The sequence below is a fragment of the Hemicordylus capensis genome, chromosome 1, assembly GCF_027244095.1.
Source record: "Hemicordylus capensis ecotype Gifberg chromosome 1, rHemCap1.1.pri, whole genome shotgun sequence".
In the NCBI taxonomy this organism is placed as follows: domain Eukaryota; kingdom Metazoa; phylum Chordata; class Lepidosauria; order Squamata; family Cordylidae; genus Hemicordylus; species Hemicordylus capensis.
The window spans coordinates 21,842,080-21,866,905 of NC_069657.1; the positions used below are offsets into that span (position 1 = coordinate 21,842,080).

General features: G+C 43.7%; 1 protein-coding gene across 8 annotated transcripts in view; it reads left to right on the top strand.

Annotated features, from left to right (window-relative positions):
• The window catches only part of CDC42BPB (CDC42 binding protein kinase beta), a 174,891-nt gene that overhangs the window by 83,683 nt on the left and 66,382 nt on the right, over positions 1 to 24,826 (top strand). For all 8 annotated transcript variants that reach the window (XM_053257808.1, XM_053257816.1, XM_053257842.1 and 5 more), the window contains exons 6-14: positions 5,009 to 5,102; positions 6,842 to 7,042; positions 8,234 to 8,482; positions 10,699 to 10,778; positions 12,364 to 12,530; positions 12,621 to 12,740; positions 13,672 to 13,805; positions 16,696 to 16,938; positions 18,968 to 19,078. In XM_053257808.1, the coding sequence (XP_053113783.1) occupies positions 5,009 to 5,102; positions 6,842 to 7,042; positions 8,234 to 8,482; positions 10,699 to 10,778; positions 12,364 to 12,530; positions 12,621 to 12,740; positions 13,672 to 13,805; positions 16,696 to 16,938; positions 18,968 to 19,078 (1,399 nt within the window). The remainder of the gene's footprint in view (positions 1 to 5,008; positions 5,103 to 6,841; positions 7,043 to 8,233; positions 8,483 to 10,698; positions 10,779 to 12,363; positions 12,531 to 12,620; positions 12,741 to 13,671; positions 13,806 to 16,695; positions 16,939 to 18,967; positions 19,079 to 24,826) is intronic.

Genomic DNA, 24,826 nt, shown 5'->3' on the forward strand with positions numbered 1-24,826 from the left:
TTTGAAAAACTTCAGTAACATGATCTAGTTAACATAGCTAAGACAGTGTTGTTACCTCCTTTACTGCAATTAAATTTTACTAGCTGGGGGGGGCGCGAAACCCTATATTATTGAGCCTGTTTCTGGGTCTTTTTACATGGCAGTTGTGGCAAAAATCAAATATCTGTATATGCAAGCAAAGCTATTTTAAAAAAATATCAATTCCTGTTTGAGGTTTTCCAATAGTTAATCACCTTCCTTCCTCTTACACTGTGGGAGGAAATGAAAGACAAAGTACGTGTTGTACACTTTTATTGTTGGGTTGCTCTTAGAATGCATGTTCCAGAAGAACCTTTTCGTAAACAGAAGTGTTAAGAGAAATACATGATGCTATCCTCAGGGTTATAAGAAAGCTGATTAAGTAAAGATACACATCTTGGCACTGTTCCCCCACCTGTACACACCCAATAATGGTGCTATTTCTTTAATTTGGCACAAAAGCCTTAGTACAGGAAACATGGACCTTCCACTTCAGGTTGTTATGAACAGAGATTATGTAAAATGGAATGACTGTCTTATGTGTGCAGCCACTGAGTATTATGTACACCTGATTTTTTTAGTCTAAAGCTAGGGAGCAGGGCCAGACTGGGGGCACTGAGAGGACAGTGGAATGTATGTGGGGAGGGCGCCGGTTTTTTAGCAGAATAGGTACTTAAGGGTGGGAGTATTCACTGCAGCCGAATGCAGCGGGGCGCAGGGGTGCCCCGTGGGTGGGGCACACCAGGAATATTCCCTGTTGCCCTGTGGGCCAGTCTCAGCCTCCTAGGGAGAGCAATTTCTGCAGCATTGAGAGTGTGTAAAAACCAGTGACAACCAGGCACTGGATAAGTTGTGTGTGTAGTTGCATGTAATTAATGCACTTCTACAGAATTGGTAGGTTGTATATATTTGCAACCAAGCATGGAACACAAGGTTTGTTTTATTACCAAAGTTTCTACCCTGCCTGTCCATAAAATCCTCAAAGCAGCTTATAACCTTTTACAGAATCCTTATTAACCAATCTAAGTAGCAAATGGAACAAACTAGAATTGTAAACTCTTGTGTGCACACACGTGCTTGACCTCACACACATTCACCAGTATCCTTAAGTAAATCTTCCCAGTTGATCTACTGTGAAGGTTTTCACTTTTTGTAAAACCATCTTTACAGTTTGCTTTTGAAAAGGTAACTATCCATGCAAAATGATTCTACTGGGCAGCATTCAGATTAAGTCTTCATTGAAGAGTATTCTTTTGCTCACACTCTGGAGGTGGAGTGAATTTTACTGATTTTCACCCCCACCCCCCGCTTACCTTTGCAGCCCCAAAAATGTCTATGTATGTCCTCCAACGCTCACATACTTATTTTCAGTGGGCACAGGGTCTGCAGAGGGAAGGGGGAAATCAGTGGATAGCATTCCGCTCCTCTATGTGTACATGGAATCTGCACTCATGCGATTGGGTGCCCATTATACAGTGAAATTTATGCCATGCTTATCTGATTTTTTTGGAGCAAAATACTGTCATGATAAATCCATTCATGAAACTGCCCTGAGCCATTTTTTGGAAGTTCAGTATAGAAATTGAATGAATGAATGAATGAATGAATGAATGAAGACATGACTGGGTGAATGTCATGGTTTTTATGCTTGTAACATATCTTTTGTACTTATTGTTGAAATTTCATTTGCTATTTTGTTGGCGTGTTTTAGAAGAATATTCTTTTGACCTCTAGCAGTCTGCTTTTGTGCTTCACTGTTTTGCATATATTTGTATGCAAAATTTGCCATCTTATATTTGTTAAGCCAATGCATCTGTTGTTCCAACACAGCAATCTAGTTAAATACATATGATCTTTTGAGATGTCTAGTTTGTCCTAATGGCTGTTCTAGGTTTTGATTTTGAGCAGTAAATCGGAAGCAATCTAGGTCTTGTTTGATGTTGTTAGGCACGTATCAATTTTTAAATCCCTAGTACTATTATAGAATTGTGAAGTAGATTCCCTGCTTTTATTTTTATTATTTTATTTATTCATCAAACTTATATACCTCCCAAACTTTTGTCTCTGGGCGGTTAACATAAAACAATTAAAACACATATAAAAGTTAAAACAAATCAACAGTTTAAAATCAACCATAAAATTAAAACAGACAATTTTTAAAAGCTGAGAAAGCTTGGGCAAAAAGGTGGGTTTTCAGGTGTTTTTTAAAAATTGCCAGAGATGGAGAGGATTGTATCTCAGCAAGGAGCACATTCCACAATCTCGGGGCAGCGACTGAAAAAGCCCGTCTCTGTGTAGCCACCAAGCAAGTTGGCGGTAACTGGAGACGGACCTCGTAGTGAAGAAGACGCTCTCTTAGATACCCAGGGCCTAAGCCATTTAGGGCTTTATAAGTTATAACTAGCACTTGTATTTTGTCCGGAAACAAGTGTAGCTCCATCAGTAAAGGAGTAATGTGGTCTCTCCGAGATGACCCAGAGAGCAACCTGGCTGCTGCATTCTGAACCAACTGAAGCTTCCAGACTATATACAAAGGCAGCGCAACGTAGAGCACATTACAGAAGTCAAGTCTAGAGGTTACCAACAGATGTACCACTGTTTTGAGGTCATTGATCTCGAGAAACGGACGCCGCTTGTGTATCAGCCGGAGCTGATAGAAAGCACCCCTGGCCACCACCTCAACCTGAGAAACCAGGGAGAGGTGTGAATCCAGAAGTAGTCCCAGACTGCGAACCTGTTCCTTCTGGGGAAGTGTGAACCCCATCTAGAACAGGTAGATCAAAATCGTCTCTAGAGTTCTGACCCCGCAGAATAAGTACATCCGTCTTATCTGGATTCAGTTTCAGTTTATTCTCGCTCATCTAGCCCATTACTGCTTCCAGGCAGGCATTTAGGGAGGATATGCCAGCTCCTGAAGAAGTTGACATGGAGAAGTAGATCTGGGTGTCATCAGCGTACTGGTAACACCCAGCTCCAAATCCCCTGATGATTTCTCCCAGTGGTTTCATGTAGATGTTAAAAAGCATTGGAGCCTTGAGGGACACCATACTTATGCTCAGATTTCGAAGAGCAACAATCTCCAATCGACACAATCTGGAATCTGTCCGAGAGGTAGGAGTGGAACCACTGTAAAACAGTGCCTCCCACCCCCAACACCCTCAGACGTTCCAGAAGGATACTATGGTTAATAGTATTGAAAGCTGCCGAGAGATCCAAAAGGACCAACAGAGTCACACTTCCTCTGTCAATTCCCAATTGGAGTTCATCCATCAGGCCAACCAAGGCAGTCTCCACCCCATAGTCCGCCCAGAAGCCAGTTTGAAATTGGTCTAGATAATCAGTTTCATCCAAGACTGCCTGGAGCTGAGAGGCCACCACACTCTCAGTTACCTCGCCCAGCCATGGGAGGTTGTAAAGAGGCCTATAATTGCTCAACTCTGAGGGATCTAATGCAGGCTTCTCTAGAAGAGGTATTATTGTCTCCTTAAGATAAGGAGGCATCCTGCCCTCCCTTAGAGAAGTGTTTATGATTTCTGCCAGGCCGCCTACAACAGCCTCCCTGCTAGATAGAACAAGCCATGTTAGACAAGGGTCAAGAGAACAAGTGGTAGGCAGCCCGAATCCGAGAGATTTTATCTGTGAAAAACTCTTTAAACACATCACAGCGGGTAACTGATGACTCCAAATTCTGCTTCAAGGGACAGGGGGCAGGTACTATCATAATCATCATCAATTTTATTATGGCCATTGGCCAGCAGAAGGGGGCAGATACTAATCCCCTCACAACCCTGAACAACTCCGCTGGATGTGAACTTGCAGAAGCGATATGGGCAGAAAAGAGCCGCTTCTTTGCCGCATATATTGCCTGAGCATAGATCTTTAAATGTGCTCTATGTCGCAGTCTGTCGGATTCGAGTCGAGTCTTTCTCCACTTGCGCTCTAGTCACTTGCCTTGCCGCTTCAGCCCCCGTAGATCTTCTGTATACCAAGGGGCCAATTTTGAAGTGGGTCAGAGGGGACGCTTGGGAGCAATCGTGTCTACTGCCCTGGTGAGAAAGTTGTTCCTATTCTCAACCAGGGCATCAACAGGATCACCGGCAAAGCCAACACTAAATCCCTCTAAGGCTTCTTGGAATCCTACTGGATCCAATAACCTCTTCCGGCGGACCATTCTAATAGGCCCCTCGCCCCTGCGGAGGTGGGAAGTGGTTGTAAATCCAACCTTAACCAGATGGTGGTCTGTCCATGACAATGGGGAAATCACAGGAGTCCCCACCCACGGAACACCACCCTGATCAGAGTAAAAGACCAAATCAAGTGTGTGACCTGCAGTATGCGTTGGTCTAGAGACCACTTGGGATAGGCCCATAGTTGTCATGGCTGCTATGAACTCCTGAGCTGCCCCGGACAGATTGGTCCTGAAATGAACATTGAAGTCCCCCAGCACCAAGAGTCTGGGAGACTCCAACATGAGTTCCGCGACCAAATCCGTGAGCTCAGTAAGGGATCCTGCTGGGCAGCAGGGTGATCGGGACACCAACAGAAGTCCCAATCTATCCCTGGTCCCCAAACTTAAGTTCACACATTCGATATGGTCTGAAACCCTAACAGGGACCCTGGTAAGGGAGATATTGTCCTTATAGACCACAGCCACTCCACCTCCCCACCCATGTCCCCTCACCTGCTGCTCTATAGAATATCCTGGAGGGAAAAGCTGGGACCAAAATGGACCACTAGCCTCCTGCAACCAAGTCTCGCTAATACATACCAGGTCGGCCCCTTCATCCATGATCAAATCATGGATGAGTTCAGGTTTTTTTTGGACCAACCTGGCATTGCAGAGGAGCAGGGTAAGGCTATGTGGGTTATAACCCGAATGCACCAGTGGCATAAAATAGATGATTGCTTTTCTTAACTGGATTGTAAAGCTGCTACTTTGAACCAACTGTGTGTACTATATAAAAGTAATATATTTATTTTTAATACACAGAGACATAAAGCCTGACAATGTTTTGTTAGACGTGAATGGCCACATACGCCTGGCAGACTTCGGATCATGCTTGAAGATGAGTGAAGATGGCACAGTATGTATCAGTCTGATTTTAGATGAGTTCATTTTAAGCAGTTGTGGCATAATTGCTGTGTATTACCCCCTGGATAATTACTTTTAATACTTCGCTTTAAACTGTTGGCCTATAATAGAAACAATAAATATGCCAAGAGGCAGTCCGGCCATGTTTAGTGAATTTTAGCTTGTACACTCCTGTGTGTGTTGTGCCAAAGATACTTGTGATAGCTACTTTATGGATCTTGTTTCGTGCATTCCCTCCTCAAATGCAAACAATTCAAAGGCCCATAAAGTCATTTTGTCATGGTACACAAAGAACATAAGTCTCATTGTAGTTGTGGCAGTTACTCTTTACAAGTTAAAAATTAGTATGGCTTTTTGGTAGAGCCAGCCCCTCCCCATCCCATCCCATCTCACGCAGCAAGCTGCTGTAGTCCCCATTTTACATACAGCGTACAGTGCTAAGGTTTGCTTCCTTAAGGGAGCACTGTATATCTCTTTTGGACTGTGGGAGCAAGTTTTCACCCTAATATTATTTTATTGCACACCTACAAATTATGCCATTCATTTAAGCCCTAAGCCCTGAACCAAGTAAGTGTCATAAGAATATAAGAACAGCCCTGCTGGATCAGGCCCATGGCCCATCTAGTCCAGCATCCTGTTTCCCACAGTGACCCACCAGATGCCACTGGGAGCCTACAGGCAGGAGTTGAGGGCATGCCCTCTCCTCTGCTGTTGCTCTCCTTCAACTGGTATTCAGAGGCATCCTGCCTCTGAGGTTGGAGGTAGCCTATAGTCCTCTGACTAGTAGCCGTCAATAGACCTCTCCTCCATGAAGTTATCCAAACCCCTCTGAAACCCATCCAGGTTGTTGGCTGTCACCACATCTTGTGGCAAAGAATTCCACAAGATGATTATGCGTGGTGTGAAAAAGTACTTCCCTTTGTTGGTCCTAAACCTGGTATATGTGTTTACACACAACCCAGCAAGTTCAAAAATATGGTATGGGAGTCACTGGGGCTAGTAGAATGAGACTGCAGGTAATAGTGTGTGTTCTGATCTTGTGGACAAAGAAGTTTGGGCTTTTATTCAGCAAAATAATTACTTATACTGCATGTGTACCCCCATGTTTGTGTTCTGGATAGAGATGTGAAGGTCTGAAAACAATACAGAAATTTCAGGAGGGTGGAGGTGGATGACACTGCAGATTGGTAAAACTAGAATTTATAGTTTTCAAACATTTTTATAAAATGTCTTCACTCAAAACACAAATTGTAAGAACTTCTACAGAAATGTTTTAAGAAAACTGCCTGCTGTCCTTAGGTTGCATCTCAACTAGCATTTGCATGAGCAGAGCACCACTTCCAATTGCTCAAGGGGGCAGGCAGGATTTCCACTGCAACCCCCCTCCCTGCTTGCCATATATCATAGTATTACTGGGGCTCCCCTAACCCTCAGGGTTGGCTTTTGGGGGTGGGGAGCCGCAGAATGGAGGAGGGAGAAGGAATGCTCCATTTTGCTAGGGGTGCAGTGCTGATGGTTCTCTGGTTTTAAGCAGTGTTCTGTATAACAGGGTCTCCCAGATGTTGACTAATGTTATAGTTATGGATGATGGATTTGTAATCATCAATATCTGGGGATCCATATTACAGTGAACAATGGCTCTGTGCCATTGCATCTCAGTAATGCTAGAATATAGTTCATGTGTAGGGGAGAGTGTCCTCCCGGACTTAACATTTTTGTTTTACTTTGAAGGTGCAATCGTCAGTTGCAGTGGGCACACCTGACTACATTTCCCCTGAGATACTGCAAGCCATGGAGGATGGCATGGGAAAATATGGGCCTGAATGCGACTGGTGGTCCCTGGGTGTCTGCATGTATGAAATGTTGTATGGTGAAACACCGTTTTATGCAGAGTCACTGGTGGAAACCTACGGAAAGATTATGAATCATGAAGTAAGAAATATACACACACTAAAAATTCTTATTTCTTTTCTATGGAAACTGGATCTGTTATATATTTTAACATGGTTCTTGGAAGATTGGGATGGAGTGAATACATTGCATGATGGGATTTTAAGACCACAGCTTTCTTTGAAGATCTGATAGTACACCAACAAACTTGATGACTAATGTTTACTAAGGATGTAGATAGACTGGTTAGAGCCTTGCTATGGCATACTAGAAATATCACTGGTCCACCAATAACCGAAAGGTTATTTCTTCAAGCCATTACATCTTTCTTTGCTTGCAATGTGGCAATTATAAATCACTAGTATGTGTAAGCCCGTTGTAATAACGGGCTCTAGTGGGGGGGGGGTTTCCCGCTGCCGCCTCACCCGCCTCGGGCGCACTCCTTGGGCCGACACCTCCGCCGCCGCCTCGGGCGCTCTCTCCGCCCGCCATTTCTTGTGGCGGCGGCCGCCGCCATCGGAGCCAGTCGCCCCGCCACGGCCACCGCCTCCTTGGCCCGCACTCCTTTGGCCGAGGCCGCGGCTCCGCCGCCGCCTCGGCCGCACTCTCCGCCCGCCGCTTCTGCTCCTTCTGGTCTCCCGTGGCGGCGGCCGCCACCATTGGGGCCAGTCGCCCACCGGCGGCCGGGTCCAACATGGCCGCCCATCTCCGCGCATGCCCAGAACGGGCGAAAAAGACACGGGCGGCACGGACGCACGCCCAAGGCTTTTATGGGTAAGGATTAAAAGTTACCCTTGGGATTTTCAAGATTCTTTGTTTTACTAAATGCACAAGTGATGGGCAACTTGTTCCTTCCTAAGTAGAAAACAAGTAATCATAGATTTAAATGTTTTGTCTACTACTCGAATTGACACATACAGTTATTGAACTAGTGAAGAGAGAATATGCATAAATGCTAGCACTTTGCTTGCAATCCTATGCTAGTTTACTTGGAAATAAATTCCATTGAAATCAGCGGTGATTACATTGATCATAGTTCGGATTGGGCTGTTGGGAGAAGCTAAGTTGTACTTATGAACACTACATAATACATATCAGTACCTGATCTAATTTGGTTTATTAAAAAAAAAAAATTCCAGTTGCCACAGTAATGATGAGAATGGGGTGAACTAAGATCTGTTCATCAGTTCATCGTTTTATCGTAAATAAATATCTTCTCTCTTTCTCCCACAGGAGAGATTTCAGTTTCCATCTCATGTTATTGATGTGTCTGAAGAAGCAAAAGACCTCATCCAGCGGCTTATCTGCAGTAGGGAACGTCGTTTGGGACAGAACGGAATACAGGATTTCAAGTCACATGCATTTTTTGAAGGACTCAATTGGGATAATATCCGAAATTTGGAAGCACCTTACATTCCTGAAGTTAGCAGTCCTTCAGATACATCAAACTTTGACGTAGATGATGATGTATTAAGGAACCCTGTGAGTGACTGTTTTATCCTCTAAGGCAGTGCTTTTCAAATTTATTTTCTTGGGAAACCTTTCCATTTCATCTCATCTGTCTTATTGTAGAGGATTCTGGGACATGTTCTAGAGTGCACACTTGGTTCCCATGGGGGGGGGGGCAATTTGTCCAGACACCACCTTTTCTCTGCCGCCTAATATTATTATTATTATTATTATTAACAACAACAACAACTTTATTTGTTAGCTGCCCCTAACAAAGTGTTCTCTGGGCGGCTCACAACAGAGGATTAAAACATACAATAAAAACACACAAAACATTAAATGTGTTACAAAAAAGTGAAAATAAAATAAAGAATACAGTACAAAGCAGCTTAAAAACTCATTTTAAAATTGGTTAAAATCAGATCAAATCTGAAAATCAGTATTTAAAAGGCCTGGTTGAACAAAAATGTCTTTACCTGGTGTCTAAAAGAACAAAGCCAGACGAGATTGAGAGTGCACCAGAGTGGACACCTAGCCCTCTGCTGTGGCTGCACATTTTAGGGGAGGATTGCTAGCAATTGGCAAACTGTTTTCAGAGAAACTTGTCCACCATTACTGATCTTCTCATAGAGAAACCCTAGGGCTCTCCAGAACACAGCTTGAAAATTCACTGTTGTGAGGTATTCTCACTATATTTTATCTTGCTAAGCAACATTTTTGTGACCATCCAGTTCAAAGTTACTCACAAAGTTGGTAAATAGTATTGAAATTATCCTGGACTTCTGTCTGATTCTTTGGTCATATAAAGAGATGTCGCTTCTCTCCCCCCCCCCCCCAATTTTATTCTGTGAAGTGTGGATTGTTCCTAATGGCAGCATTGGGGATAGTGAGTAAAATGAACGATTTCCTCAACGTTCTGTTCATCGGCTCAACATTCAGGGCCCTGAGTGTCTAAATAAGATCAATCTATGTTGTGCTCACTGCTTCTCAGAAGATTCTTAGAACTGAAGTTTGCTGGGTCATTTCAGCTCCTCAGCATGGGCTTCTTTCCACACGTATATAATAAAAAATGCTAGTTGCTGTTTTCTATCCCTTGACTGCTCTGTGGATGTCCCCTTCTGTCCTTTAGGGGGCACACAAGCATGTCAGAAACTAGTGTGCCCAAAAGATGGAGCAGACAAAGAAAATATACCATGCTTTTTAGACAGATGAACCTTTTGAGAGAGTATTTTGAGCTAAGATTTAAGCTGCCTGCCTGTGTGATATGAACTCATGCCATACCATACCATTCTGGTTTTACTTTGATTGGACTGTTCTGTACATGACACAAAATGAGGTGGTAGACTGAGGCAGTAGAAGTTTGGAATGCATTGCTTCAGACTGCAGCTGAAATACAGTGCCCCCGCCCCCAACACAAATTATTTACATGTTCCCAGCACTATAGGACACTATATCAGAGAGAAGCCTGTACTGAACCTCTTTCTCTAATTGTCGACTACAGCCCATGGTGGGGGAACCATTAAATAATAGAATGCTCAACCTGTAGACTAAAGTTGTATAGTCGAGTTCTGCTAACTTGTTCTGCATAATTTGTAAGAGATTCAGAGATCTATATATGGGGTGGTATAAAAATCTGCTAAATAAATAATGTGTAGATCAGCATAAAGTCTGGTTGGCTCATGTTTAAAACTCAGTGTAGATACTGAGGACTGATTAATACGACATTCTCTTAATGAGGAAGGAAGCACATGTGTTTGAATCCCATCCCACTTGTTTTGTGCCAAATAGGAGAAAGTAGCCATCGCCAGAGTAAGCAGGACATGGCTGTTTAAGGTTAGGGGTATCTGCCCAGAATCAGGATATAATTTGTGTGTGGCAGCTAGTGGATGGGAGTAGCTTGCTTCTGCAGGACTCCAAAACAAACAGAAGGGCACACAACTAGCTGTTCTCCTCATTAGAGGTTATCAGATGAAATTGCTCAACAGTCACTTCATTTTAAATAAAGTAATTTTTCTATGTTTGTATGTTTTTACCTTATTTCTGAATCCTTATTTGGAAACCTTATTGAGTCAAAAGTTCTATATACCTTTGCATGCATTGGACAGTTTGATAAATAACTTCTTAAACTGACATGCTTGAAGAATTATATTACTCATTTTATTCAGCCTGTTCTTGAGGAATTGAATAAAAAAAGCCATTGCATCCTCCCATATTTTGTTGGTTTTATTCTTGTGTTCCTTTTTGTGCAGGAAATGATACCACCTGGTTCTCACACTGGCTTTTCTGGCTTGCATTTACCTTTTGTTGGCTTTACCTACACAACTGAAAGGTAAGTGAAAAATTGTTCAAACAGGGAGTACCTAAAAATGGCACATGAAACTTGCCTTATACTGGATCTGATCATTGGTCCATCTAGGTCTGTACTGTTGGCAATAATTAACACTAGCTCTCTCAAGATTTTAGACAGTGGTCTTTTTGTAACCCTACTTGCAGTTGCCAGATATTGAACCAGGGACCTTCTGCATGTAGATAATGTGGTCTACCACTAGGCTATGGCCTATGCATAATCCTTAGGTTTAGTTCTCCAGAGTCATGAATTGAATTTGGTTTCCTATGCTCTCAATGAGTGTTCAAGCTTCAGTGTTAGTCTTTGCTTTTATACTGGATTATATTGTTTATGTAGTGCCATCACTGCTTTGCAGAGACACATGGTCAGATAGACAAGTCTCTGCCCTAAGGAACTTGCAATCTACATTCCAACAATGGAAAAACAAGGAAGAGGGGAGGCAAAAAGATAAAGGATTAATGTGAGCAAAATGCAGTTACAGGAGGCCCTTGAACATTGTGGGGATAATGTTCCACAGAGTACTGCAAAAGTTAAAACTATGTTTTTCAAAACTGAAATCTAACTGGGAAATGAGGTTAGGTTCCTCTTTTAAATCTCAACCAAGCGAAAAAGAAATGGCCTCTTCTTACTTGAGATCAGTGTTCCTCTAAGGCATGCGCATGCCCATGCGCTCACATGTTTTTTGATGTCCACTCAGTTAATTTTAGATCCCATTCAGGTTTAATCAGGAAGATCCCACTCTGAATGCATGTGCACACCCATTCTTGGATCACTCATTCTGCACACGGATGAAAAAAATTAGAGCAAACACTGCCTGAGATACAGTTGGGAAGTTAAAAGTTAAACCCCTTTATTTTTTAATTCCCCAGCCCAACGAATGAGCAGCTAGCACCACTTCGTTCTCAACTGAGAAGCCATTGTGGGCTTGGGGATAACCCCTTTCACTTCTAAATTCTAAGCAGGAAACCTTACAAAAGACCAAAACTATCTGTTTTGGTTGAAGTTGCCTGTGAAAAATTAGAACCATGAAAGCGAAACCTGCAGTACTCAAGGCTCTCCTGTATAGATATTTGATAATCTGTATAAAATATGATAAATAAATTAATATTTGAGCTTCGTTTTTAATTGAGGATGAGGACAAAGGAAAATAAATTGTAATATGTAAATACAAGACAGTTTAAGCAAGGTGTCTGTTTAAAAATGCCCTGGTTGGTGATTCTAACCACAAGGAGAATCCAGCTCTGGCCTCAGGGTGAGTTGAGCATTGCCATACCACCACTTACCTAGATATCGAAGTAATTGTTTCTTGTTATCTTGCCTCTCCTCTGTGGTGCTCAGGGCAGTGTAAACTTTGTACCCTTTCTCACTTCATTGTCACAACAACCTATGAGATACATTGGGCTGAGCCTTCATGATTGGCCCAAGGGAGAGAAAGCAAGGATGTCTATGATATAATTTTAACAGTTGCTCCCAAGCTTCTGGCTCTGTTGAATTTTCAACAGGAAACTGCTGCTTAGGGTTGAACATGTTGATTAAAATGTGTTCTCTGGTGTGTTGTGGGTTCCAGCTGTTTTTCTGATAGAGGCTCACTAAAAAGTGTAATGCAGTCCAGTGGAATAACCAAAGATGAGGATGTGCAACGTGACTTAGAAAACAGCTTGCAAATAGAAGCATACGAAAGGCGAATACGAAGACTGGAGCAGGAAAAGCTGGAATTGAGCAGGAAGTTGCAAGGTATGCTGTTAATTTCCTTCAATACTACATGCGGTGAATATGTCGATTACATTGATTTTGACTAAATATTGTGTGTTTATTCAATTCAAGAATCTACCCAGACTGTTCAGTCCCTTCACGGTTCTGCTCGCGTAACAGGAAGCACAACTCGGGATAAAGAAATAAAAAAGTTAAATGAGGAAATTGAACGCCTGAAAAATAAAATAGCAGGTATGTGTCTGGCATATTTTAATAGGTTCCTATCTCCCTGGAAGTAGTACAGAATAATTCCAGTCTGAAGAATAATTCCTTGAAGCACCTTGTTGGCATAGAGCTTCATTTATTTAACTGTTGGATCCTTCATATGGGGAGTAAGATAACTCATTCTGTAAATGCACGAGAAATTATATATTCCAATATAGCTTTGGAGAGTTGTGGCATATGCAGTGTTAAGTAACATTTAGCTGTTTAAATAAAAATCTACCTATCTTTTAAAGCTTCATCAACCTGATAGCAGATACTCCCACTGGGGTTCCAAGAGAACAAGCAATTTGGCTTTTACAGGTTCACTTAGATAATTCTTTTGATTTTTGTTTCTTTTTATAAAAATCCCAGGATATCCTCTTCTCCTAATCTTGCCTTTTCCCAGGGAGAAACAAAATTTATCTACAGAACTTGGTGCAAGTGTTGTCCATGAGAAAATGTTTAATTGCTCTGTATTTCATTGTCTTGTGATGTATATCTAAGATAAAAAGAAATGTGAGCAGTCAGCTACTGCTTATACGGTTCTGTGTTCAAAGAGAACTCTCTTTTGATCCTTTCTTTTGGCAATATGGATGTTGGACTCAGAATCAGTGGTGTGAAATAAGGAAACGACAAAAGTTTATTTGCGTAATTTATTCTGCGTTCAGAATCCACAGTTCTTTAGTACACAATTTGGACCACGGTGAGGCAGAACTTGGATTTCATTTCATTTCTGAATACGGTATAAAGCCATGTGAAGATGGTATATCACCAGCATGTTTTGATACAAGGGATGTGTTGTTACATTTGCTCTGAACTGTCCAATTTAAATTGTCCTTTGTAACCTACAAGAATATAGAACTGCTCTGTGTTATATGTATAGAAGACCAAGGAAATAATCTTCTTTTTAAACTTACAGACTCAAATAGACTAGAACGGCAGCTCGAAGATGCAGTGACACTGCGGCAAGAACATGAAGACTCCACCCATAAGTTAAAAGGTCTTGAAAAGCAGTGCAGGATACTAAGGCAAGAGAAGGAGGACCTCCATAAGGTATTAGCACAAAGCATCCAGCAAAGTGTGGGTTGGGTGGGGGGAATACAGGTGTTACCAATCTGGATTGTGTGGCCAACTGTTTAGAACAGCATGGGAACGGATCATTGGCTCTCCAGCTGTTGTTGAACTACAACCCCAATTATCCCCATCCACAATTTATTGTGGCTAGGGATGATGGGAGCCAATTTATAGTGCCTGAGGATGCTGGGAATTGTAGTTCAATAACAGCTGAAGAACCAGCATTGCAACCTCTGCTATAGAGAGTTGTCTGCTTGTCATACAGAAAAGGCCTTGTTGAAGAAGAACCAGCATAGCATCTGCAAGGAAAAGTTAACCTTTTGGAGTTCTGTGAGAGTGTCAACAGGCATGTGGATAAAGGTGATCCGGTTGACATAGTATACTTGGACTTGCAAAAAGCTTTTGATAAAGTTCCCCACCAAAGGCTCTTGAGTAAACTTAGCAGTCATGGAATAAGGGGACAGGTTCATGTGTGGATCGGTAACTGGTTGAAGGACAGGAAACAAAGAGTAGGAATAAATGGACAGTTTTCACAATGGAGGGAAGTAGGAAGTGGGGTCCCCCAGGGATCGGTACTGGGACAGTGCTCTTTAACTTGTTCATAAATGATCTAGAAGTTGGGGTGACCAGCAAAGTGGCCAAATGTGCAGATGACACTAAACTATTTAGGGTAGTGAAATCCACAATGGATTATGAGGAACTCCAAAAAGATCTCTCTAAACTGGGAGAGTGGGTGACAAAACAGCAAATGAGGTTCAATGTAAGCAAGTGTAAAGTGATGCACATTGGGGCAAAAAACACAAACTTCACATATACATTGATGGGATCTGAACTTTCAGTGACTGACCAAGAGAGATCTTGGGGTAGTAGTGGACAGCTCATTGAAACTGTCATCTCAGTGTGCGACAGCTGTGAAAAAGGCTAATTCCATGCTAGGAATCATTAGGAAGGGGATTGACAATACAAATGCTAATATAATAATGTCCTTACACAAGTCGATGGTGCAGCCACATCTGGAGTACTGCTCACAGCTTTGGTCACCGTATCTTAAGAAGGATATTGTAGAACTGGAAAAAGTGCAGAAGAGGGCAACCAAAATGATCAGGGGCCTGGAGCACCTTCCTTATGAGGCTAGGCTACAGCATCTGGGGCTCTTTACCTTGGAAAAAAGATGACTAAGGAGAGACATGATCAAGGTGTATACAATTATGCATGGAATGGAGAGGGTGGACAGAGACACTGTTCCCTCTAAGGCATGCACACGTATGCACACTCACAAGTCTTTGGATGTCCACTTAGTTCATATTAGATCCCACTCAGGTTGAATCAGAAAGGCCCCATTCTGAATGCAGGTATGCACACACTGCCTTGACACTTCTTTCCAGAACAAAACTCAGTCCGCACAGAGATGAAAAAAATTAGAGGGACCACTGGACAGAGAGAAATCTTTCTCCCTCTCTCACAACACTACAACCAGGGTCACGCCATGAAACTAAAGGTTGGGAAATTTAGGGCCGACAAGCGGAAGTACTTTTTCCACATAGCACATAATTAATCTATAGAATTATTTGCCATGGGATGTGGTGCCTTGGGATGAGGCATGCACATACCTCTTGCCTGTAGGTTCTCCAGAGGCATCTGTTGGGCTACTGTGTGCAAAAGGATGCTGGACTAGATGGGCCTTGTGCTTGATCCAGCAGGGCCATTCTTATGTTCTTATTCTGTTCTTCCTTCACGGAGCTCAGGGCAGCATACTTGAGATTTTCTGGGTTTTATCCTCACAATAACATGTGAGGTTATGACAGCAATCCTGTCCATACTGGAGAACCTCATGGCAAAATACAGGACAATCAGAACTCCAGTCCTCCTGATCTAAATCCATTGTTCCTTATCCACTGTACCATGTTGACTCGCTTGTGAATGACTAGACTGCAAGTTAAACTCCTCCAGTGAAGAAGTTGCTAATATTTGTCATTGTCCTTGAAATGGGTTCAAGAAAAGGCACCAGCACGCCTCCCTCTTTGCTGCAGAAAGGAGAGGCAACTCAGGAAGGCCCAGTGGTTAGGCTGCAGGGGCAGGCTGGAGCAGGATGCCCCGCATGCAGCCACCTAAGCTGATGCTGATACTATTTGCTAGTGGGTGAAGTGGGCTCTTGGTACAATCCATTAGAAGAAGGGTAATTGGTGGCAGTCATCTTTATGGTGTGTTAACTTGGGGGGCGGGGGTCCTACGACTTTTCAGAGCAATTGTCCTGCCACAAAAACAGAGGCAAACCCTGAAGGTGTTGAAGAATACAGTTAATTCATAAAACAATCTGAATCATTTGTTTTGTTTAATGTATTTCAAGTAAAAATCCCTTTTCATCAGCGGCATGAGTGTAAGAAAGGGGAAAGAGGGATAGTAAAAAGAAGAAGAGGAGAGGAGGGAAATGGGGGGAAAATGGAAATGGGACAGGAAGAGTTAGGCTGGGAGGGAGGGAGGTATGGATGGAAAGAAGTAGTAGGATGAAACTGGGGTCAGTGTTGAGAGACATAGGGAAGAAAAAGTCAGAAGAGAAGGAAAGGAGAAACTGATGGGGGAAACAAGAAATGAAGAGAATAAGGAAGTTGAGAAAGCACAGAAAAATGGCCAACAAATAACATTTATATTGTTACAAGAGGCTGCTTGTGTATGAATATAATGCCCAGCCTGCTGAGGATGAGAGAAGCAGAAACTACCTTATCCCGCCCCCCCCGCCCCCGCTTTGGCTAGGATATGTGGGGAGGGGGTGTATATGCCCTTTGCTAAATTGCTGTTGGGTATTCAATAAGATTTAACTTCATACTTGAAATACAGCTCTAAAAACTTGTCTGGGCCTTTCTTTCATCAGCAACTTGTTGAAGCATCTGAAAGATTAAAGACGCAGTCCAAAGAACTCAAGGATGCCCATCAACAAAGAAAGCTCGCAATGCAGGAGTTCTCAGAGCTGAACGAGAGGATGGCAGACTTGCGCTCTCACAAGCAGAAGCTTTCTCGGCAGCTCCGTGACAAAGAAGAGGAAGTGGAAGTGATCATGCAGAAAATTGACTCCATGAGACAGGAAATCCGTAAATCTGAGAAAGCAAGAAAAGAGGTATCTCACAGCATACTTGGGGATAATAGATTGCAGCTGCTGTTCATGGTTAAAATAGTACACTGTGGATTTGGTCACACAGACAAGAGCTGTTTCATTTCTCCATGCAGTTTTTCCAAGTGGATAAATTCAATGTGTGAATCAACTAAGCTAAAATGTGCCGTCGAGTCAGTGTCGACTCCTGGTGACCACAGAGCCCTGTGGTTGTCTTTAGTAGAATACTGGAGGGGTTTACCATTGCCGCCTCATGCGCAGTGTGAGATGATGCCTTTCAGCATTTTCCTATATCGTTGTTGCCCGATAGAGGTGTTTCCCATAGTCTGGGGAACATATCAGCGAGGATTTGAACCAGCAACCTCTGGCCTGGTAGTCAAGCCATTTCCCCGCTGCGCCATTAATTGGCTGTGGACCAGCTACTCCATAGATGATGATGATGATGATGATTAATTCAATTTCTATATCGCCCTTCCAAAAATGGCTCAGGGCAGTTTACACAGAGAAATAATAAATAAATAAGATGGCTCCCTGTCCCCAAAGGGCTCACATTCTAAAAAAAACCACAAGATAGACACCAGCAACAGTCACTGGAGGTACTGTGTTGGTTGTGGATAGGGCCAGTTACTCTCCCCCTGCTAAATAAAGAGAATCACCACGGTAAAAGGTGCCTCTTTGCCCAGTTAGCAGGGGTTAGATATATTCTATGCCATCACCTTGCCACTTCCTGGACCTTCGTTTGGACTTTCATGACCTTGCTATTCTTAGGGATGTGCACGGAATCGTGGAGTTGCGGTCCGGCACTGGGGTGGGGATCCCTCTGAGGGCGGGGGGAGGTTGTACCTACCCCTCCCTCTGCTTGTCCCCCGCCAGCGCGTCTGTTTAGCAAGCATTTGGTGCGGCAGGATACCTCCCTGGCGCACGCAAAAGGCTACCCGAAGCCTTTTGCTGCCAGAGGGGGAAGGGGCGGCAGGGAGGTATCCTGCCGCCCCAAATGCTTGCTAAACGGACGCGTGCCGGTGGGGAACAAGCGGAGGGAGGGGTAGGTACACCCTCCCCCCACCCTCAGAGGGATCCCCACCCCAGCGCCTAGACCCGCCCCAAGGCCAGACTGGTCTGGAGGCCTGCAGAATGGCCTCCGGACCGGTCCGAGCACATCACTAGCTATTCTTACCTTCTTTCTCTCCTGTCTACTTTGAGAGAGAGAAAATTAAAAGCACTAATTGCTGTTTATTTTAACAGTTGCGTGTAAACTAGAAATATATCACAGTCTACGAAGTATCTTGTTTTTGTTGGCGGGGTGGATCTATAATTGAGTGGCCGTGTTCCAAGGATGCGGAGCGGGGGTGGGTGAGGGGAGCTGCCACAGGGCTCACCATTTGCCACCTCCACAGTAGGGTCTCCCCGTCCTCCATGCCACTTGCTACTTGGCACCTGCGGCTCCGGCTCTGGCTCTCTGCAGCCTCATCCACCACAGTTTCTGGGCCAGCTTGCTGCGCATTTTCTGGCTATAACACAGTGAAATGGCATCACAGTTTAGCAGGTATCAGGCCATAACATAATCATACCTTGCTGCAGCCAGCAAATGTGGATGGGGCCACAGTACAGTAACAGATGAGTGTGGCGGGGTGGCAGCCCGCCAAAAAAACTTGGACACAAGCTGCCACCCACATCGCTGTGCCATTGTTTGTTGGGACCTCAGCTGGCTAACAAAAGATGCTTTCCTGGACTTTAGTGAGATGGTCACTTCATAGTGGCCTGCAAGCACGGAGGATAAGTCATAAAGCAGCATAATTTGCTTTGAAATTTTCAGAAGTTACTGAGCTGTGGGAATAAATGGACATGACTGATCTGATCTCACACATTTTCCTTCCACTCCCTTTCCCTTGTGTGCCTTGTCATCTAGATTGCAGCCTGCAGAGAGGGCCTGCATCTTAACTTTGTTTTGTGCAACGCCGAGTCACAGGTACTCTAGAACTACAAAATAATTATGACTGAGCTAGTCTCAATAATTTTGCCTTTTCTCTCTCTGTAGCTGGAAGCCCAACTTGATGATGCAGCAGCAGAAGCATCAAAAGAGCGCAAGCTTCGGGAGCACAGTGAGATTTTCTCTAAGCAACTTGAAAATGAACTGGAAACACTAAAGGTAGTAATATTGTGAAAACATCCAAGCTAAATGAGAACAATTTTACTTGGCAAAGGCTAGGAATCCAGGTCTTGCGTACTTCCCAAGTTGCAGTGGCAAGCCACCTCTTAAAAACCATTTGGCAGACTGTTCAGTAGATATAACCAGCTCAGAATGGTTGGCTTGTGTTAAGTCTCCAGAATTGGTTCTGCATCAGGGACATTTAATTTATAATCAGTTTCATGTATTGGGCATTCCAGCAAGATGTTTTCAAACCCAGATATATTGGGTAGAAATGTTCCCAGTATCAACATTTTTAATGTGGGAAAGAGCTGTTGGTGTTGATTCACATCTAACGCCAGCCACATGGTAACTGCTTTCAATTCCTTTCCACAAAGCAGGGCATCTGTGTACCATGGCTTTTCATGGATCGTAGGATTTTTTTTTAGAGGTTTGGATTGACATGGGCAAAATCTCCCAAGCCATGTGGTAAGTGACTACAACCACCTTACTGCAATAGAAAGGAATGTAATGTGGCCACATAACAGCTCTTTTCATGTACACAAGTTCACACTGACAGAGCCCAGACAAAGGTTTGTTTGCTATTTGCTGCTGTTTACACAGTTTTTCCCTTTACAGTAGCACAATCAGATACAGTTTTGAATTGATTATGTATTAGGTGCCAGAGGATTTGTGTGTATATTTGATTGTCAAGTGATGTGTATATTTCTGAACGGCAGATCTTGCAAGTTTGGATGTTCCTCACTCTCCTCATGGAAAAGTAGTATAATAAGAAGGTTAAGCTAAAACCCTTCTTCCTGAAGTTAGCTTTCCACATGCAGAAAAGAGCATTCAAATATGCTATTTCTATGTGGTACCAGCCCTGGATGATCTGTCTGTCTGTCTTCTATATATTGATTTCTCTAAGACATACTCATGGCTAATCCCATGCGTGGCAGCTTTTGAGAAAGTTCGCGATCGAGCTGCCGATTAGCATCCGGGAGGTAGAGGAGAGAAGCGATGGCAGCCGCTTCTCCCCCCACTCCCTGCGGGCCAGCTGCTGGGGGAGGACGAAATGGGTCTGGGGGGGGCAAACTGGGGCTGAAGGGTGGGGCGAGACAGGGAGAACTAGGGGCGCAGATGCTCTGTGCCAGGTCAGCTAGTACAGTATATCTTCTGCATAGATCAGTCTGTTCTCAGTTCTTGGCTGAACAAAGGAAAGAGACCAAGCAACTTGGAGGTGTTTATAGGCCATGATCAGCTGCTATTAAAATATATGTCCAAGCTGGTACTAAAAGTTTTATCGTTGTTCGCAAGATGCCAATCTGGTTTCGAGGTCAAAGGTCCCTAGCAAAGCCAATTTTCCTCCTTCAGTTTAAAACAAAAATTTGCAAAAGTTATCCACAGTGTGAAGTGCATTAACATGTACAAGAAAGGATTGTGGAGCCTAATTGATTCCACAGATCTATGAGGTGATCCATGTTCCCTCACAAAATGGGTTTTGTGCCTGCACAGTAATCCCTGCAGAAGAATTCCAAAACTCCATCACCTTGCGCGCATGGCACAACCATTATTTTTGGTGTGAGAGCACCTTCTCGCCAGGTCCTTATCAACTGCCACACTGCTTGTGTCTTGAAGGATTCGCTCCATAATATTTGGTTCCTGTAAGAAAACCATTTCTAGGTTATTCTGACTTTGACCAACAGACTTTCTTGGTTTGTTCTTTGGAATAATTCTGTTCTTTATTGGTGAAATTGCTGGCTTCATGACAATGGTCTGTTTCTGGTTTCTCTTTTGTATTACGTGTTGGCCTTTTGTTTTAATGGACTCTTAAAAAAAAAAAAAAACCATTCAAGAAGTGTGCCTCTTATAGGGGAACACTACCCTCCTCTGAAAGGCACAAGTGTTTAATCTGCATGGCCAAACACCAAAACATGGAGTCCTGCAAAATCAGTTTGGCTTTTTCAAAGCAAACATGTAAAGGCAGGGAGCTCTGCCTAAGGGTGACATTGTCGGAGACCACACTGCGACCCCCAACTCAGATGCCGAGATCACTGCTCCCATCCTCTTTGACAACATTGATGTCGATGGACCTTCAACCCTTGGGATCAAGGACAACATTGGACTCCCCAAGTTGGGTAACTTGGGCACCTCCGCCTGACAGAGGCCAAAAGAGACTAGAAGCAGTAAATGAAAATGACCAATGTCATCACCACAAAAAAAGGAAACATCAAAGAGACTCTCCATACACCACTGATGACTCATCAGTCACTGCCTACAATCACCACACCAACATTGATGATCACCATGCTGACACCTACGTCGAAGGCTAAAACACAGGAAATCCTGGCAATTACTGGGGTCACCAATGTGTCACCTATTAGGATTGACTTCTCACCAGACCTATCTCCAGTTCGCACCATCCATGCTGATTAGTCTGACTCCAGAAGAGGAAAGCTTCTCTCTTCAAGGGAGACATCCCCAACTCTACAGGAAAAGTCAGCCTCAAGGAACTTAGAGAGCTTCTGATGGGATCTGCAACTACCACCCCATCAAGTTCTGCTTTTAGAGGATTCTCTCTACATGGACTGGACAGTGATGGGGATTCAGAAATTGTTCCAGTTCCTAAAACTCTCTCAGCTTCTCCTGTGAGGGTGACTCCTCGATGTTTTCCCTCATGTCTCTGGAGAGAAAGGCACCACCACTCTGCTCCTCATTATTCCTCTGTGACAAGACCTATGAACTATTAGAGCTCTCCAGGGGCCCTGGACCCAGGCTACATAAGAGGTATCAGGTACTACAGAGACCTCTATTATCTGCCTTCACCTGGGCTGCCATATGCTTTTGACAATTACCATATATGGAAATCAGTGAAACTTAGGGGTGTCTAGCTATGGATTTTTACCCATAAAGCTTTCTCCAAACCCACTACTGACTCTCCCAGGGGTTCCTAATGTACCCCCTGGAAAGAAGAAACAACAGACCTCAGCTAGTACTCACCAGCCTGAACCTGATTATCCACCTCTCTCCAGCACCAGAGAAGTTACTTGAAAAATAAAAAGAGCACACTCATGGTGAATATGATTCTACCTTTTCTTCTGAGGGAGATTCAGTCCAAATGGATATCCCCTCAGACCCTTTCCCAGATGAAACAGTTGCAAACCCACTCTCGAATTCGCCTTCAGAGGCAGACATGGCAAAAGCAGGTTTAGAATTGAAAGCGCGAACACAAGAAGTCGAAGTTTGTTTATTTTTATTTTCTACATTTATATCCCGCTCTTCCTCTGAGCTCAGAGGAACATGCTTATTTTTATCCTCACAACTACCCTGTGAGGTAGGTTAGGCTGAGAGATACATGACTGGCCCAGGGTCACCCAGTGAGTTTCATGGTTGAATAAGGATTTGAACTCGGGTCTTCTTGGTCCTAGTCCAACACTCTAACCACCACACTATGCTGGTTCCCTATGTTCCTATGAAGTTCCTATGTATGACTTCATAGCAAGTTCTTCATCACAACCAACATCCTTACCTATGCTGCCAGTCTTAGCTAACTCATCATCGGCCTCTGCCTCTACACCAAAAAGGCTAGAGAGCCTGTATAGAATTCAAGAAGAGTCACGCTCCTTTCTATGTAAGCCGAATTCACTGGTGGTTGATTATGGTGCTAGCAGCAAGTCAGGAAAGAAGCACTTGGCCCCAGTGTATAAGGAAGGAGGAAGTTAGATGCCATGGGGTATAGGTTTCATTCCACCTTGTGCTTATCCATGAAAATAGCCCACTAAATGGCATGCATGGCCAAGTACCACTGCTTAGTGTGGGACAATCTGAAAGAAGACTTGAAGGGTGTGCCAGAGGAGTTTCGGAAAATTCCTAAAACAGCCCTGAGCAAATCTGTGGACATCAACAGGCAGCACCTGAGTACACCTGAAAGAGACTGAGTCCCGTGCCATTGCAGGTGCTGTATTCTTCGGAGACATGCTTGGTTGAGATCTACATCCCTACAACCTGACATGAAAGACAAAATAGAAAATCAGCCATTTGAAGGGTCTTTTTGGCACACTAACGGGTGAGACCATGGATAAGATGAAAAAATGCTGCATGGCAAGAACTTTCACTTCCAACCCTCAGCAACAATCCTACTCACAAAACTACAAGACCTATGGCAGACAAAGATACCAGTACAAATAAACTGACAGGAAAGGTTATAAACTATCTTTTTGGGGGGAAACATACAATCAAAGGCAGAGGCAGCAACAAAGCGCAATATCACAAGATCAGTCAAAACAGACTCTGATGCTTTAACCCAGGAAATTTATCATGTACCCCTCCCCCTGACACACACACTCACCTTTTTTTCTATCCTTGGAGTTGTATAACATTGGATGCCTAGATTTTGAGCGTTATAACTACAGCTTACACCATAGAATTTATCAACTTCCCTGTTTTTTCAGGGATAAGATACAACCCACTCAGTTCCTACCTTAGAAGAGGGAGTACATTCTTCACTGGAAAAGGGGGTGATAGAACCAGTTCCTCTGAAGGGCCAGGAGAAGGGCTTCTCAAGATATTTCGAGATTCCCAAACAGGATGCAGGCCTCCATCCCATTATGGACTTGCGGCAACTAAACAAATAGGTAAGACTGAGGAAATTCAGGGTGATATCTTTACAAAGCATCCTTCCCCTACTAGCAAGGGAAAAATGGTTTGTGACTCTAGACCTGAAAGATGCCTACTTCCACGTGGGAATAAGGCCAAGACACAGAAAACATCTGAAGTTCACTCTGGGTTACAGAGCACTCTGTGTCTTTACAAAGTGTGTAAGTGCAGTAATAGCAAACCTGAGGTCACAAGGCATATCAAGAACATAAGAACAGCCCTGCTGGATCAGGCCCAAGGCCCATCTAGTCCAGCATCCTGTTTCACACAGTGGCCCACCAGATGCCATTGGAAGCCACAGGCAGGAGTTGAAGGCATGCCCTCTCTCCTGCTGGTACTCAGAGGCATCCTGCCTTTGAGGCTGGAGGTGGCCTGTAGCCCTCCAACTAGTAGCTAATGATAGACCATGAAGTTATCCAAACCCCTCTTAAAGCCATCCAGGTTGTTGGCTGTCACCACATCTTGTGGCAGAGAATTCCAGAAGTGGATTATGCGTTGTGTGGAAAAAGTACCGTTTGTTGGTCCTAGATTTCCTGTCAATCAATTTCATGGGATTACCCCTGGTTCTAGTGTTATGTGAGAGGGAGAAGAAACAATACTTCCTTTTCTGGATGACTGGTTAGTGACATCTGAATGCAAGAACTCCCTGATCTCTCATGTTCAGTACATCCTAATCCTCCTTGTAAAACTAGGAATCAAAGTGAACTGGAACAAATCAATCCTAGGACCACAAAGACAAATTCAGTTCATAGGAGCAGTTCTGGACTCGGAGACAAAGAGAGCATGCCTCCCAGAAGACCGGAGGCAATTGCTCATACAAGTGATCTCCACCTTCACACTCATCCTGAAACAAAGAGCGTGCGCCATGCAAAGACTGTTGGGTTTGATGGCCTCTTGCACAGCCTCCTTCACTCATACAAAGCTCAAGATGTGCCAATTCCAGAGCTGAATTTAGACAACCAGAACATGTGGCTGACTATTCCACCACCTGTGATACGGTTCCTGCAGTGGTGGACCAGACTAGACTCTCTGTGGGTGTGCCCTTTCAACTGCCAACCCTATTATTGACAGTGAGACGGTTGCCTCCCTGAACGGATGGGGAGCCCACTATGC